Genomic DNA, 17,802 nt, shown 5'->3' with positions numbered 1-17,802 from the left:
ATAGGAGCCTATGCATATAACCCCAATCTCCCAATATGTGCACGGCAAAATTGGAATTCACAGATAGTGTGATTCAAGGCTGCATCCTTTAGGTTACGTATGAGTAGGCCCCTATGCAAACATTACTCTAACATGAGGACTTTGGGCAACAGGACATAGGAGAAGCCAGTGCAATAGTACAACGCTCCACACGCACACACAATATTGATGTCTACGTAGGAGCCAAGATTTCGCTGCCTGTAAAGAAAGGATGGCATTATTATATTAATGTGTAATGCATCTACATAAAGTGCTTTTGAATAAGTCTTCTGGCCACTCAGTATTACAGGGATTTGATGCTATGTATCTTTGATCCCTGTTAGGAACATGATCTTTCCAGGTTGTTGAAGCCCCTACTAGCTACCCTAGATGGACTAGGACTTCGATGGTCTCTATTAAATGTTGATTTTTTTTTCCGACCCTCAGGGACAGTAAAAACTTAAAATTCAACGTATATGAAGTTTAAAGGAGAAGAAAAAAAGCAAAGTAGGAAAGCCTCTACAGGCCATCCATTTCAAATGTATTTCATATCTAAATTGTCTTCATATAGTGGCATATGTATTAATGCCATTTCTGTGCCCTGGTTCATACATGTCTGGGACCAGCATGGACACATGGTGGAGAAATGGCAGATAACTAGAGATGGGTGAGAAATCTGTGCCTTCCAAATTTTTATTGGTGCCTTTAGGCCAGTCACAGACTCTCGGCCCAACCTACCTCATAGAGTTGTTGTTGTGAGGATAAAATGGAGAGGAGGGGATTATGTACACCACCTTGGGTTCCTTAAGGAGGAAAAAAAGTGGGATATAAATGTAATAATAAATAAAAAAACAAAATATATGCATTTGGAAGAAAGTGTGCACAAAAATGCACACTTTAGGAGAAGTACACATGAAAATGCATACACATCTTAAAAAATATAATTCGTACACTGATACAGAATCAGGTGAGCCAAACATAAGGTTGGAAAATTGAGAAACTGAATGGAACCAAAACTGACAGATTTACATATCCCTACAGATAACCTCCCATGTAAACTGAGGCCTACATATAAATGGGCAATCATGCAGAAACTCCATTTGAGTGATATATCCCTCTCAGTTTGTGAACTAGGTTTGTGTTTATATATTTGACTGTGCTACATAACTGCACGGTGGCTAATACGTGTCTTTCTTTTGCTTGTTGTGTCTGTCCTCTCTTTATGTGTGTGTGTCTCTGTCACACACACATACACACACCACTAACCTCTTCAGTTTGCTCACTGAGCTAGTAAAAACAGTTTTATTTTCCTTTTCTCATCAGATGTGCAGCATTAGTGTGAGTGGTTAAGAGAAACAAACTGTCCCCTTCATGCTGCATCAACAACCTGTTTTGCCAACAATAATCATTGGGAATACAGAGAACTATTTTATTTAGTCTCCCTCATCTGATCTGATGGTGACGTTCTGCACTGCCACATGTTGCTAGTAGAAGATTTCTGGAGTTTCTCAAATATTTATTTTTTTTCTTTGAAGGAATCATTTTGTTTATTTAGGCATGTGATGACAGCCAGTGTTATCTCAGGGGCATACTGTGTTGCTAAATTACTTTTGCACTTCCTTTGGGCCATAGAGTCTGGGCAGTTTAATTTTCCAGGAAGTACCTAGAGTTAAACTTAAAAAGAAAAGATGGGTAAGATTGTTTTTGGAGTAAGGGCCTGTACATTTCAGAGAACCCCAGCACCAACACATACTGCCAACACCATCACAGAGTTCCTGATAGTGAAGGTGGACAATGCAGAGGCAGTTATACAGGCAAGAGTATCACTACAGATTTTAGCCTAGGTGTTGGTGGGAAGTGATCACATCCTCAGTAAGGTGTTACTGATGGAACAGTGTTGATTAAACTGAAAAAAACAGCGGCGTATTTTAAGAACATTAGTTGTGGTTTCTTTTTTATATATATGTAAACCACACAATTATAATAGTGCAATCAGTCCAAGTAAAACAGTCGCTCCCCACTTCTTTTAAGCCGAGGGATTTGTGCCCTTGGCATTCATAGCAAAGCCCATAATTGTTCTTAACAATAGCCAGTGGAGGCTGGTGGCTCTGATGCCAGTGGGGTGGTGAATCTGCTCCAGGTTTTAGTCAGAGCTCTAAAGGAGCTATCCAGGAGCTATGCAAGGTGCAAAGGACTTGGGATAGCTCCTTTACAGCTCTGACTGCTTCTGACTGAAACCTGGAGCAGATTCACCACCCCACTGGCATCAGAGCCACCAGCCTCCACTGACAATAGCCATACAGTGTATAGAACCACTGCGTGGGTCAGAAATAATAATAAAATGTGGCCTGAAACATGGGGGAGGGATTGAGAGAGAAGCAATGCTTCCTCCCCCCACCTCTGGCTGCCCCCAAATAGTACCAGAGGTTTTGCTGACTCTGCAGTATTGTTCCCGAGTGATGACGCTTTACTTTTACCCATTGGATCCATTGACTTGAGAGGCAACAAAGGGGGCAGTACTGAAGCGGGGACTAAAGTTGCCCCTGGAAATGCCAGTGTCAGAGGTGAAGGTTCGGTTTTGTGCGTCTCAGTTGTGTCCCAAGCTTCAACCCATTTCCTTTCCACATCAAATTCACTGGAAGTAGCTGAGTAATCTTCATAGCCCTACCCCAGGTAAGGTTCCATTTCTTTGGACCAAGAAGTGGGATAGGAATGGTTGTGCGTGTGTGTGTGTTTTCCTGCTTGCAAATGCACATAAATCCTCTTTCTTTCTTTTTAGTTCTCTCAGCTAATTAAGATCTTCAACTCTTTGGGTCCTGAGAAGTTCCCTCTCGTAGAGCAGACATTCTTCCCAAGCCATAAGCAGATGGTAAGTGCCCGGGTTTCTTTTCTTTGATGATATGATGTATAGTGGAAGGGACTCTGTGGACAAGAGGGAAAACTATGTTCTATGTCTGACAGGTAGCAGTACAGCAGCAAGAATGTAATGACATTCAAAACGCCCCTTCCTTTTTGCCCTCAGCAACACATAAGAAGTCTGTAAAAAGTGGTAGGTGTGACATTGTGCCTCTACACAGATAGGCCCATCCCAATGTACTTTCCTGGTCTCCTGATGATGCATTTAGCTTTACATCTCCAGGCCTGGGGCCGGACGCCATGAATGTGCTGCTGATGATGGCTGCCAGTGCTCTAGTTCTGATCTCCATGCTTCCTTATAAGATTAGGTATATATATTAGGTAGGTTGCATTCAAAGTATTTTAAGGGAAAACAGCATTCAGGACTAGGGTGTTGGCAATCCTCATTGTCTGCAGAGAAAAATGCAGTGGCAATTGGAGGACAGGAGAACGTGGAGTTCTTTAGCATGGGCAGCTAAACATGCTAGCTAGCCCCTGCTATGTCCATACCTCTGAAATGACATCAGCATGCCTTGTTATCCACTACTTCACTGTTGTTGTATAGGGCTACATCCAGTACAAATATGATCCTAAGTATGTAGGAATATGTACTTCTTCTCTGAGCAAATTGGGACAGTATTTTGGAAGATGTGTGGATTAGCATTCGGACATTGAGGCTACACAGCCTGTGAGTCTGTAATGAGCAAGTAAGTTAAATAAGGCGGGCATAGGAGAACTTAACATTATCTGTGACATCATGTTGTCTATTACACATCTACATCAGCATTATCAATGAAATACGTTTGAAAAATGTGCCCCATTGTCTCCCTTTACATTTCATTCCGCTCCCCACCCCAATAGTTTTCCTTTTGAAGGTTTTCGTTCTGTCAGTGATCCAATGGACTCTAGAATTGCTCATTATCTTCATAAATCTCAACCAGCCCTATAACTATTTGCATAGACGTTTCTTTTCTCATAATATTAAGGAACTGGAATGTGTTAGTTCACTTTTTTATATATGTTTATAAAAGAGGTTTGGAATACTCAGTAAAATCTTTGGGAGCAAAACTTTCTCCCCATATTGTAGAACTGTAGGGCAGCATATTCAATAAAAATTGTGGGGTGGTGTCACCATCACACCTCCTTATCTACTCCCCTGTCTCATGCATCTGCTGATTCCAGTGGCTGTTGGCACCCCTGTTTGCGCCACCATATCCCATTATGATATTGTACATGAGCATATAGCGTATGTATTTGCAGAATGCCAGGACTGGGGTATCAACAGCCATTAAAATTTATGAGAAGTGAGGATGTCAGGAAAGGGACCCTATCACATGAGAAGAAGTGAGGATAATGGAGAAGATGGAAGTGGCTACTGACTTTGGCCAACCCTGAGAACATCTCTACACCAGCCTAAAATCCCACATTTGAAACGGGGCTTTCTGCTTGTGTTTTAAATGCAGGATCACATCAGACTCCCTTTACATGTGCTTCCTTTCCCCCCTCCCCTTTCCCCCTGCTTCTCCCCATTATCTGAGTCTTCCATACATTTCATTGATCTCACTTGTCTTCTTGCAGCTTTTCCTTTTTCACGGAGAGAACTCAAGCGGAGCACAAGCTGGATAATTTGATACCTCATTATCTCCAATCTGTTTAAAAATGGAATAAAGGGCTAGTCGGTGGCTAGATGGCCATAGGATAGGTCGCTTCCCAGGAACCGACCTCAGAGCCCATGCTCCGAGGTTGGTTCCCTGAGACCCGACCTTCACCCCCTCCCACGCTGCCTCGTAGGCAGCGTGGATTGGCCCTGTGCTCCGCACTCGTAAGAACAGCGCGGAACAGCGAAGATGGGGTGTTCCTGGGGCCGGGCTGGGGCAGGAAGGGCAGAAGTGCCCCCCACCCCCCGCTCCGACTTCCTGTGGCTAGACATCAGCTGTCTAGCTGCAAATGCAGGGTGGCTGAAGATCACCTCCACGCTGCTCCTGCCCTGCATTGGATAGGCAGCCGCCTCTGAGCCTATCCCGATAGAATTGCGCCCTTCATGCAGGAGACACCCTGGAGGTTAACGACATCATCTAAAAGGCCCACAAACTTCCATGAGTTAGCAATCTCAATAGCAGGGTAAAAGCTCCATGTGAAGAAGCCCTGAAAATCTCCTCCTTTCTGCCCCTTATTGTACAATGATCCTGCTCATTTGGGGAATTTTATTTATAGGAGGCTTCAGACATAATCGTCTTCCTTTGTAATCCTCCCATGTTTTTCCACCACTTCTTGCATCTTTTTTCTTACCATAGTAAATCTGTTAAGAAGGAAAAGATGGAATAGCTGCACAATGTCTTTTGATTGGTAGCACTCGAAGCCCTCCATCTTGAAGCACACACAATTTCTACAATCTTCACTGCTGTTTATGGCTTTCTCCGGTTTGCCCTCTCCTGGATCTGAATGGCTGCAGGAGAGAACAACTGACTTCCACTATGGTTAGAGATGAGTGGATTTCCCAGTTCCGCTCTTTTTCTTATTCCAAGGTTCTGCTATACATAAGGCTCTCCTTTGGTTGCCATCTGGAAAAAACAAAACAAAACAGGGGGGGGGGATGTTGATAAAGTTGCTGCCCCTTTTCAGCATGTGTAACTCCTATGCTGAGAGAACTGCACTGGCTGCCTGTTTGATACCAGGCCAGGTTTAAGGTATTAGTACTAGTGTACAAAGCCCTAAACAGCTTGGGACCAGCATACCCGAGAGCGCGCCTCCTTCTTTACCAACGTGCCCAGTCACTGAGGTCATCAGAGGGCTTGCTCCTGGTGGTTCCACGTGGAACTATGGCCTTGTTTGAGTCGGCCAGGAAAAGAGCCTTCAGTGTGGTGGCCCCCTTCCTGTGAAATTCCCTGCCTTTAGAGGTCAGGCAGGTGCCAAGGTTGTGTTGTTTTAAGCGCCTCCTGAAGACATTGCTATTTCGAGAGGCCTTACCTGAGTGACCAACTGTGGTTTATTAAGTTCAGAATCTGTTCTTTTAAAATGTTTGAATTGTTTTAATTATGGGGTTTTATTCTTTTATCTTGTTGTTCACCACTCCGAAATCCTTGATGTGGAGTGGTATACAAATATTGTGAAAGAAAGAAAAACAGACAGACAGACAGACAGACAGACAGACAGACAGACAGACATTTACACTTGCACTGTCATACTTATGCTCAGTACATAGTTTCTTCCTTTGAATTTTTCCCTTTCTTCAGAAACACAGTAGTGCTCAAGCACAGCGTAAATTAAACAAATAGGTAGATATTGCTTCCCCTAAGACCCCACCCCACCCCCCAAAATGATGTTCCTGTATTGTTGTTGTTCATATTTTGACCTTCTTCAGGAGTGTGCTCCAGCATGGAGTAAAACATGTTTAAAATAATTTTAAAATTAACACGTTTTAAACAAATAAAAATATTCCCTGGCCCAGGAAGCAATTTTTTTTCTTCCTCTATTTATTTAATAATACCAAACTGACTCACATGGGTGGGAATATCCCTTATGTTAATAGAGCGAAGTCTGCAAGCAAACATATGCAGCTGTCTTGAGTTTGACACATTATGCCTGCCTTGTCTGAGTGAAACCATGGCCACTGATACCACTGTGCGCAGGCATGGCCCCTGTCTTGGTGCACCCATATAGCCCCCTGAGGGAGAGGTCTTCCAAGTACATTTCCCTACTGAAGAGGGGGCTGCCCTATAGCAACCTACGCAGATGTCAGAGATCTGGACAGATTGTGCTTGTCCTGTCTGTGTGAAGCCACAGCCACTGGCACACCAAGGCACAGCCCCTGCCAGGTGCCCCCCTGTAGCCCCTTAAGGGAGGAGCTTCTGTTTACTCCATGCCGCTGAGGTGAGAGCTGCCCCACACCAAGGGGGAGGGGGCAGGCCTGTAACTCTGTTTCTTGGCCTACTCATCTCCCCTGGTTTCATTGTGTATGGATTGCAAAGCTATGTGCCAATTAGGGAAGTCCATGCCTAGTGGCTGAAGATGTACTGTAGGTTTCAACCACATGGGCACATTGGACACATTGACATTAAAGTTAATTAACACATTTAAAAAAACAAAATAACACTGGGGTGCAGACCTCTAGGGGCCCCTTAGTATGCATACCAGATTTCAGGTGTCTAGGTTTCACAGTTTTGGAGCTATGGTCGTGGCGGATGGAGGGACAAACATCCTCTTTCATTATTATAGTCTCCATAAAGCAGCATGCATTTTTAAAGATATGATCTAGGTGGAAGAATTAAATAAATAAAAAGATTCCCTTCCCCAGGAAGCATTTTTTCTTCCCCTATTTATTTAATATGAATCTCCATAAAGAGCACAGCAGCAAAAGATACAATATAGTTACAGGAATTTTGTTCCTTTCTTTGAATTATTTTTCTTTCAATAGTGTCCCAGGACTTAGTTTAATCTAATGATTTCCTTCCTTCCTTCCTTGAGCCCATTCATCATTCTTTACACTATAAATTCCAGAAACAGAAATCCAGAAGAACTACAGATCCTGACACAGTATCAGTGCTTCTCTGAGGAAATGTTCTGGTGATTCAGAGCTGGCAAGGATTTTGTCAGAGAAGAATATCATAAACCTCCCCAACTATGGCATGCTATATCAAAATAATAATTCAAGGCCCAAATGAGTCATGAACTGTTACAATGGACCGTTTGCAATTATTTGTTCTGCCTTGATTTACCTAGGTTATTGTTCTGACAAGTATACCTTTTAACAGGGAAGGGCCATAGTTCAATGGTAGAAAATATACATTGCATGCAAAGCATTCCAGATTCAGGGCTTCTTCACTCAGAGCTTTTATCCTGCTATTGAGGCTGGTTACTCAAGGAAGTTTGCAGGTCCTTTAGATGACATCATAAACCTCCAGGGTGTCTCCTGCACTAAATGACCTTTATTCCATTTTTTAAAAGATCGGAGATAATGAGCTATCAAATAACAGCACTTGAGTTCACTTGAGTTCCCTCCGTGAAAAGAGGAAAACTTGCAATAAGAGCTGGACCACAGTGCCATATAGCGACTGTATAATGAAACATATGGAAGACTCCGATCAGGAGGGAAAGGAGGGGGGAAGGAAGTATGTGTAAAGGGAGTCTGTCATGTTCCTGTACTTAAAATGGAAGCAGAAAGCCTAATTTTAAATGCAGGATTTTAGGATGGTGTAGAGATGCTCTCAGTCTCTGGCATATTTAGGTGGGCTGAGGAAGAGTCCAGTCTGAAACCCTGGAAAGCTGCTGCCAGTCAGTGAAGACAGTGCTGAGTTAGCTAGATGGACAAATGGTCTGATGGTACAGATAACATTTCTGCCTATCATGTAAATAGAGCTTTGTTTTGCATTTGTTGCTCTTCTGAACTCTTAGCAATTCAGAACTGATAAAACAGAAACTCATAAATGATCCACCATATATGGTTTTGGCTACTGAATAAAATAAATAAGTATTTAAAGTTGACATTTTAAATAGTTCAGTGGACTTGAACTAATGGGATGTAAATCTTGTTTGCATTTGCACTCAGCTAGTGATCCCCGTATGATTATTATCCTTTCTACCCCGAACAGCAAAAACAGGCCAATCTGCATGCATAATAATTTTTATAAATGGGGGGGGGGGCATACATGACCAAAGCTTTCCCAGCTTTGGCATACATTTCCCATAGATATAGATATATAGATATATATAGATATATACACACATACATATACACACACATACATCCACACACACACACATACATACACACACACATATGCATATACATAAACATATACATATACGTGTGTGTGTATGAATATGATATGAAAATGGCCAGGAATTGCAAACAGATTGGAAGAAAAACATTTTCATATTCTCCTCAAGCCTTTTATATTTGTTAGAAGCAGAAGGATACTGTAGTAGTAATGCTATGCACACTTACTTATGTGACAGTTCCACTGAAAGTAGCGGAGCTTACTTAGTAAATATAGGTAGAATTGGGTTGTAAGAAAGAATACAAGACAACCCTTCAGCATTCTGCTTCTAGCTAACAATAACCAGTCAGATATCTCTAAACTGCAAACCAAGGCAAAAGAAAAGGAATGTCTGTGATAGAAATAAAACACTTTATTGTTTTAGAATAAAAGAACACTATAAAAAGTGAACATTATTACCTTAAAAGACAATATACATTCAATGAATATAAAATTTATAAATAACAAAACAAGGAGGAAAACTGTAAACAGTGCTACAAAACTTAGCAAAAAGTACATTCCTTTTGGGGAGGATTTTTCTCCCAGATGAAGTTTCCTTCTACTCTAATGTTTGTAACTGTTAGGGAAGGTAACGCAGAAGAAAAAAGAACACAAATTTACAGCCCAGGCCTATGCCCATTTGTTTAGCAGGGAGTCCCATGAAGTTCAATGGGACTTACTCCCTCCTAAGTCATTGTACACAGTGTTGCATCCTAAGGCTGCATCCCTAGTCACACTTGCCAGGGAGTAAGCCCCAGAGACTGCCTTCCGAGCAAACAGGGATAGGATTCGCTTCCTTGGAAATGTATGGGAGTTTGTAATTGCGCTTGCACAGACCTACATCTCAAAACATTTGGAATCAATGGGAAGGCCCCAGTTGACTTCAACAGGTATGGCTCAGGCCCATATGCCAAGTGCGAAGTTAAGCTTAGCAGCTATGATGCTGAGAGCCAGTGTGGTGTATAGAGGGTTGCACTTGGGTTAGGCTTTTCTGTTTCAAGTCCTACTCTTGTCATGGCAACCTTTACAATGGGAATGATGGCAAGGATTGTTATGGGAGGTAATGAAGTAAAGATTAATAAGTGCTTTACATCTATTTTTTAAAGATATAACAACAGTAGCACTAAAGACTTTGGAGGCCTCCCAAAAGAAATGTAATTTTTGCTGGGTTCTTCCCCCTCACTCTTTCCTCTCCATTTGACTCCCCATTATAACAACAAACAACCCTCTACAATGGCTTATCAGCAGGGTGTTCTCAGCTTGTTCTCTGCTGCCCTTGCCTGTGTAGCTGTGTAGCATGCCCCCAAATAACTCTTACCTACTTCAATGCAACATGGAAATCCGTGTACAAAAAGAAATAACTTCGTTGGCTGGGTGGCCTATTTTTGTTTTGTTTTCTACAAAGCACACAGATATATTATAGACTGTATACAGACACATACTTTCTTAGCAATTAAAGAGATTTCCACAATAACTTGATTGCAATAATGTAGTGCCTCAGCCATGATGTTAAAATTCTAGACAATAAAAATACTAAAAATCCAGAGCTGCCTTTCAGTGAAAACACAGGTCAAAATCTTAAACAGCACCATCAGCAAAAAGTTGCCTCCTCTTCTCACCTTTCAAGATCTGAACTCAGGCCAGGTTTATCTCCAGAAATGGGACAAACTGAACTCAGGTCAGGTTTATCTCCAGCAAGTTCATAAAATGTAGCTTGAAATTCACCAGTGATGAAGGTACTAAACGGCTGTTTGTTCCTCTCCTTCCCATCCCCACCATTGGCTTCCCTGAATTTGACCTGCTGTAACTTTAAGCTGGAATTTTTAACACTTATATGTTAACATCCACTTCAAAAGGGAGGTGATTTGGTGGAGATTAACTTAAGCCACAGCTTGATTTTATATGGTGTTAGCAACTTTCAAGATCCGATTTATGGGTAAGCAGGTAGATAGGGGTTGGATCCAGCTTTAGGCATGCTTAGAGTGGTCCCATTGAGAACACTGAGGCATGTTAGTCTTGACTAATTTAAGTCCCATTGATTTCAGTGGGTCTTCTCTAAGCATGAGTAAGTCTGGATCCAACCCTAAGTGTCCAGAGAATGTGTCCTATTGGTATGGCACATCTGTGCAGAAGTTTTTAATGGGTCAGAAGAGCTTTAGTATGCTTCCAGTAAGTATTTGTATAATGCAGTGAAGATTCTTATTATGGACAAGTCCCCTGAAAGTCATTAGCCATTCACACTAGAGAAGGGTTCTGTTATCAGCGCCTGCTTTGCAGCTTTCCACTCTCAAAGTATGGAGAGATAAGTTCATGCTTGTGGTTCTGAACTAAAATGGGTGTTCCCTTAGAACAGTTCCATTGTTTTTGGTTGGATTTGGGTTAACAGCATCAGGATTGTAGCTATAGCTCGTTTAAAATATTAAAGAATCCTTCCGTCACCAGTGGCTCTGTGAAAGTGTCAATAGTTCCTTCTTAGTAATTGTCCTAAAATAAGTATCAGAAGTTTGAGATCCTGTCCCTGGGAATCAGGTCAGGCATGCTGTCACTCTGTAACCCAGCACACTTTGATAAAACTCTCTCTCTCCTCTTGCTTTGGATTCCCTATCATTGCACAAAACAGCTTCCAAGTCCAGTTCCACTGCTAGAATGGTCACTGGATGCGCTTAGTTATCAGCTCACATAGGGTACAATCTTGAGATCAAGGCCAATCTACAGATCATGTGATAAAACTGGGCTGAAACGGTTCAGGCTGCAGGCTAGAGATTGTGTGATCAAATGCTCCCTTCATATTAAACTAACATCCTAGATAAAAACAAGGTGTCTGCCAAAAAGGGTTCTAGTTTAACCTTCTCCAGAATGTGCTGAATTGCTATATTCAGGGACTCCCCCACCCTGCCCCAGGACTACAGTCTTGAACCCCAGCTCTGCAATCTCTTTTAGGTGTGGGAATTTCAATGCACACGTTACGCTCCCCTTGACCTGCAAGAGTTTATTCATTCACTTCAGTGGCCAAGGCAGCTATGCTCATGGTTATGTTTATCACAGGGCAATTTCCAACTTAAGGCAGCTCTGTTTCTTATGAGGAATGAACTGAAGATAGATAGCAATGTAAGACAAACAATAACAATTAAAAATGATAACAAAACGTGTGTTAAATGTCAATCTTCCACCCTACTCCACAGCCTCAGTAAAATAGTTGCCTATCCCATCAGTAACCCTGCTCACTTGACAACGTTAAAATGTAAAATACTTTTATTACAAGATTTTTATATTATAATTTTTCATAATAAAAACAAACAAATCATCAAGTCTACAGTGAAGATGGGGCAGCCAGCTCCTTCATCCTTTTTGCCAGAAGGTGTAGTGAGCCCATGACCATAGCTTGCCTTAACCATAGCCAGCAGGGGAATATATCACAGCCTCCCCCTGAAATGTTCTTTTAGATAGTTGAGATTTAGGTCTTTAGGAAGGATGTCCGTGGCAGGGGAAATGGGACTTTATTCTCTGCCCACCCTGTCCATCTGCTGGCTATTTCTGCTTACGCTATGCATACTAGACCCTTTCCTAGGAGGAAAAATTACCAAGGAGCGATTCTTCCCCCTCCCCCCGCCCCCAGTGTTCACAGGATTTTGTGTTGTGAAAAGGCCTCTGTATTGTAAAAGTCACAAATTACCACATTGTGAAAAGTGCTAGAAACTGAATGTTTTTCAGAGTGTTTAATTAACCTGTAATCTTACCACACTGGGCACTTTCACAAGACCATTTTATCATGTGAATGGTGAAGGCGGGGGTGGGGGGGGGACATGGTGACCCTTTAGTCTTTGAACAACTTCTTGCATTAGCCCTTGTTGTGGTAAAAGGAGAGGAGGGAAGCCCACAGGGAGGGGAATAAACACAAATTAGTATCACTACTGTAGAAACCACTGGAATTCCAACATCTTCAGAATTAAACAAAAATAAAATAGTAACCAGTGACTTGGAATGTGAAGATTGCTCCTTTGAAACAAAAGAATCAAACTTTTCATTGCTTAAAGCATGAAGCAATTCCATGTCCTGTCAAAAATAGCTTATTACATCTATATACATTTTCATTCAGCAAAACAGCGTTGTGGCAGCTGGTTTCTGACATTAATAACCCTAATTAAGTTTCTTCTTTTGTCCCTTTCCTCCAGTCCTCTCCTTGTCCCCCTCTCCAAATATAACTGTGAGTTTATTTTTTAATTTGTATTGATATGTTTGCATATATGGGGTGGGGGGTGGGGGATAGATGTTGAAAAGGCAGCATTGAAGCCAAATTAAAACCACAAAAATGTCTGGCGTTGTTTTGGCTCTAAATAGGTTTGCTCTGTATTTTCAGTTAGAAGAGGGATTAGCTCCATTAACTGGTGTCGATTTTTAAAAGCTGTTATTTATGCTCTGTGCAAACCCAGAACTGCCATGGAGCTTTTACATCTGCAGCTGGAACATGACAGGCATTTTCATGCGGTGCTTTTAATTCACATGACAGCTGAATTACTGTAATGCTCCATCTGTTACGGACATTGTAACTTTCTTTTTATCCATCCGGTGCATCGCCTAAATTTGCTCACATTCTTAATCTTAACTGGTTGCATTTTAAAAAGTTTTATCTACATAGTCTGAGCAGTGAATGTGTGAAAGAAGAAGCAGTGTAGGGAGCAAGGGGGAAGGGGTGGAATTGAGATACAGTATTAACTGGGAAATTTTTGAGATTTTTGTTTTCCTACAAAAATATAGATTATATTGCTATATATATAGTGATATATAACTTAGAGCAAACGCTCCCTTATTTATCTGGTGTGCAAATAGAAGATCCCAGACAAATATCTTTTGACCAAAATGGGTGAGAGCAATTTTTAAAAAGAGGTGATTTAAAACAAAAAACAATCAGTTAAGATAGCGTAGATTTAAAAAAAAAAACCCACAAAAGTTCGAAGTGCTAAAATTTGCAAGAAACAGGCACTAATATCATGGTTGCCATCATGATCTGATATGAGTTAGTGTCCAAAGAATGCTCAGCCACAAGGGAGGGAAAGAACAAGAAAGAAAGAGGGTTGGGTGTTCAAGGGTCTGTGGCATTGATGATGGTTTTATCAGGAGGTGCCCATCCTCTGTACCAGCTGCAGTAGCCCTCCTTCTGCTTGATACAGGCATAGTGCTTTGACTGGTACCCAGGCTGGCCGAAGCTGGAAAGCATGTCTGTCCACAGGCACTCGTTCTTGGAGGTCACAAAGCAGGGCAGGTAGTAGCAGGGCTTAATCTGTGGTTACAAAAAGAGAGTGAGGGTGTTGGCATGAATGATCCTTCTTCAGTCAGAAGCTTTAAGGCTCTCTCTCTAAACCAGGGGTGTCAAACCTCTTTCAGTCCGGGGCTCAAATTCAATTTTGGAGAAACTCTTGGGGGCTGCATTCTAGTGGTAGTTGGGGCAAAAGGGACTGGGACAAAAATACCAGTGTATTTTAGCTTAAAGGTCTTACTGCCAGTAACTAAGCCTTAGGAGAGGCATTTCAATCTTTTAGAGTAGGAAAAAACCTGTGCAAAACCCAGGAAATCACCAAATAATTGATGGTTGGGGAAAGGAAATAGGGTCCGTGGAAGGATACATGACCATCTAGAGAACTCTAGAGGGCTGGAGTAGGACCCCAGGCAGGCTGGATTTGGCCCACAGACCTGAGATTCCACACCCCTGCTCTAAACTATGAAATCCTGTGCCAGTTTCCGGTCAGCTAGAAACCATCAGACTAGTCATGGCGTGGGGGGATATTTCAACATAATTCTGAAGATGAGGCCTGTCTATCCTGGAATCACATTTCTAGTACTTTTGAAACAAGCTGGTCTAAACATCATATTCTCTCACTTGCTCTGTGCTTTATTGAATCTGGCAACCCTAAGCTTAATGGGAGAGGCATGCCATGTGAATGAACTCTTCGTCATAGAATCATAGAATAGTAGGGTTGGAAGGGGCCTATAAGACCATCGAGTCCAACCTCCTGCTCAATGCAGAAATCTAAATCAAAGCATTACTCTTTGCTAAGAGATTTAAGAAAATATGTTTTCTTTCCCAGACTTTCACCGGGAGTCAAATTCCAAAGGTTCCATTCTGTTGCCTTTCCTGGCCACCCTTCCCAGAACATCCCTAATATATGAGGCTGCTGATAATTCTGTGAATGGTTGCTGGAGATGGCACACACCTTGCAGCCACAACCTAGGTGGTAACGATGGTTCAGTCCTTTACGCTGGGAGAGGGTCAGTCGATCCCACTTCTCATTCAAGTTACACAGCCCTGTATAAACTTTTCCATCATAAACTCGGCCTAGAAGACACAAATGTGAATTAGCCAATCCAATGTCATTCATTTATTAAATACCTGAACCTGCTAATATTCTCAGCGTCAGCACCAGTTTGTAAGTTGTTGCCAGCTGTGAAAGCCCCTCTTGTGTGCAAGTGAATATCAACATCATGATTATCTTTGCAATAAAGCAAGGCATGGCATAGGAACTTTGTCATGCTATTTTATATTTTTTATTTTATTTTCATATAAGCCTTGTTTCTTTATCACCTGTATAAGAAATTAGTGCTGAAACTACTGACAATAGGGGAGGGATGTTCTCAAGGCAATCTTCCTAATTTTAATGTATTGCACAAACCCAAAGTTACATGTTTCTAACGTTTCTCAATATTTCCAATTTTGAACATGGATTTAAAAAGAGCAAGCTGTAGAAGAACTGAATTTGTCAGATCAGTATTTAAAGCTCACCATGGATGTCTGGAGGGCCATAGGACAGTTCGGATTCCTGGATCTGAGGTCGGAGACAGCGCTCTGACCTTGGACCCAGGAGTCTCAGCTTCCCGAACCCTCCCCCTTGCAGCTGGTGTGGAAAGAACTGCATCAGTTGCCTCTCCGAGGTCACAAAGGCAACCTTGGAGAGGGAAAGGGGGAGGTTCTGTGGGCAGCGGGGAGGAGACTGTTGAGGCCAGCTTACAAAGAATCCTCTGGCCTCCCCAGCCTCTTTCCCTCCCACTCCACAGAGCCCCAGCTAGACAGGTGAAAAAGCCTGTCTAGCAAAAATGCAGAGGGGGAGGAGTGCGGGGCCGAAGCTCACCTCCACACTCTTCCCACTCAGAACAGGATACCCGTCAGCCTCTGAGTTTGGAGCTGATGGACATCCCGATAGGATTGTGCCCTTAATCTTATAAATAAGCTAAAACCATAAAACAACAGCAACCAATAACTATTATCAGTAGAGATACATCAATACAATGATGTTAACATGATGTTAAAAAGGCCTAGGAAAATAAAAATATCTTAGCCTTGCACCTAAAGTAATTAAAGTGGGTACAGATAAGCCTCCATCAGGAGCTCATTCCACAAACGGGGGCCATTGCCAAAAAGGTCCTCTTTTGTGACCACCTCCAGACTTCAGATTGAGGAGGAACTTGGACAAGGGCCTCCACTGATGATCTTAGGGCACAGGTAGGTACATATGGGAAGAGGCATTCTGTTAAGTACTGAGCAATCCCATTCCTGACTAGCACAGGTAACTCTGGACAGAGAATTAAATGGAGAAAATAGTGTTGGAAGCTAGGAGACTAATACTTGTAGGCCACCTGAACTGCATCCTCTCTAAAAATACTCTTGAAACAAATACACCCTGCAAGGAAGCTGTGTCAGAGAACTTTGCTACTCCTTACCTGTAATCATATACTGGTACTTGTTGACCTCAAGCTTGACCCCACAAAGACTTTCAGAGGCCTCTGTGTAGATATACTGAACATGTGGCATCTTATCAAAACCCCTGTACATCTTTGAGAGAGAGAGAGAGAGAGAGAGAGAGAGCACATTTTAATAAAATGTCATGCAGCAGCAGCAACAAAAATAAAAAGAATTCTGGAATTTTGTTTAGGAATCTTTGTCTTGCAGTACGCAAACAACTTATGCCAGGAATGTAGTCTTTTATTTCCAGAGAACTGTATTGTCATACAATTCCTAGGACTGTGGCCCCAGGAAACTTGGCAGATGGTGGGTTTATACAGCATCAACCATGTGTGTATACTTCACTGGCCACTAATATTAGTGCACAACATTGTCCCTTTTCCATCACTGAGCCCCTTCCTCAGCTCCCTTAGTCATAAGCAGCATGTATGTCTGCCATGCTTCCAGACACCTGGCCTCCTCATAGGACTACAGTTCCCAACATTCCTGAGTGGGGAGCACTCATGATGGTTGCTTATTATTGGTTTAGGGTTGTTGAGAAGATGCCATAACTCTACTCAGAGACTGATAGGCACATCTTGTTACACTTATACAAGCACAGCCTTTGAAAATATGGAAGCCTCCTGAAAAGAAACCCCCCACCTCATCATTGTTCTCCCATACTTTAAAATGCACAGAATATCCTGCAATGTTTATTAGGTTTGGGTACAATCCAGTAGGAAATTTTCCTATGCGCTCGAGCTGGAGAAATTCCTCACAGATTGTTGCTTTTGTCAGGAAAGAGCAACCAATAAGACCACATTACTACTCTTTGAATCCTTTTGTCACCACAGCCCCATCTTTTAGGGAACTAAAGTTTCCTAAAACAAAGCATGAATGAGCATTGTGTGGTGGTGCCTGCTAGGGCAGCACCCATTCCTGTTGAGTCAGCGCTCCAATAACCAATCCCCTATTCTTGGGGATTAGGTGGGATTGTGCAGGAAAAATCCATGTAAATCACATGGCTCATCTCATTTCACAGTGACCTTATAGACCGATGTCATGGAACAGGAATGTTTCCCCCCCACTCCATGACTTCTAATGGACACTGAGTTAGATGCTAATGACTAATTCCTTTCCCTTATAGCTATAGAGTTTAGTGTCCTCCACTTCAATATGGGGGCGGGGTGAAGATACTGGGCAGTATCCAATGCAACATAAGCACTACCGTAAATTATGTTGCGCTAGCATAACACACCTCTAGTGCAATGCCAATGCCGTTAGCTGCCGTGGCGGGTTTTCCTCATCAGCTAACACTTTTGGCATTGTGCTAGAGGTCCTTCACACTTCTGCAACATAATTTTTGTTAGCGCTTGTGGTCACATTGGATACTGCCCACTGTGAGCTGCATGTGTTGTTTGT

At 42.2% G+C, this 17,802-nt stretch overlaps 2 protein-coding genes across 2 annotated transcripts in view; one reads left to right on the top strand and one right to left on the bottom strand.

Annotated features, from left to right (window-relative positions):
• SYN3 (synapsin III) overlaps positions 1–17,802 on the top strand; it is a 254,606-nt gene that overhangs the window by 38,829 nt on the left and 197,975 nt on the right. Inside the window, exon 6 of the mRNA XM_084809687.1 lies at positions 2,798–2,887. Coding sequence (XP_084665813.1) covers positions 2,798–2,887 — 90 coding nt within the window. The remainder of the gene's footprint in view (positions 1–2,797; positions 2,888–17,802) is intronic.
• Positions 9,023–17,802, bottom strand: part of TIMP3 (TIMP metallopeptidase inhibitor 3) — a 63,357-nt gene continuing 54,577 nt past the window's right edge. Inside the window, exons 3-5 of the mRNA XM_084809689.1 lie at positions 16,380–16,491; positions 14,879–15,000; positions 9,023–13,947 (exon numbers count right to left, since the gene is read on the bottom strand). Of these exons, the coding sequence (XP_084665815.1) occupies positions 13,750–13,947; positions 14,879–15,000; positions 16,380–16,491 (432 nt within the window). The 3' untranslated portion in view covers positions 9,023–13,749. The remainder of the gene's footprint in view (positions 13,948–14,878; positions 15,001–16,379; positions 16,492–17,802) is intronic.

Source organism: Heloderma suspectum, chromosome 7 (genome assembly GCF_057233095.1).
Source record: "Heloderma suspectum isolate Gila_16-S chromosome 7, 16-S_ref, whole genome shotgun sequence".
In the NCBI taxonomy this organism is placed as follows: domain Eukaryota; kingdom Metazoa; phylum Chordata; class Lepidosauria; order Squamata; family Helodermatidae; genus Heloderma; species Heloderma suspectum.
Note: the sequence above shows the minus strand (reverse complement) of the source record. Positions and strands in the feature narration are given on the sequence as shown.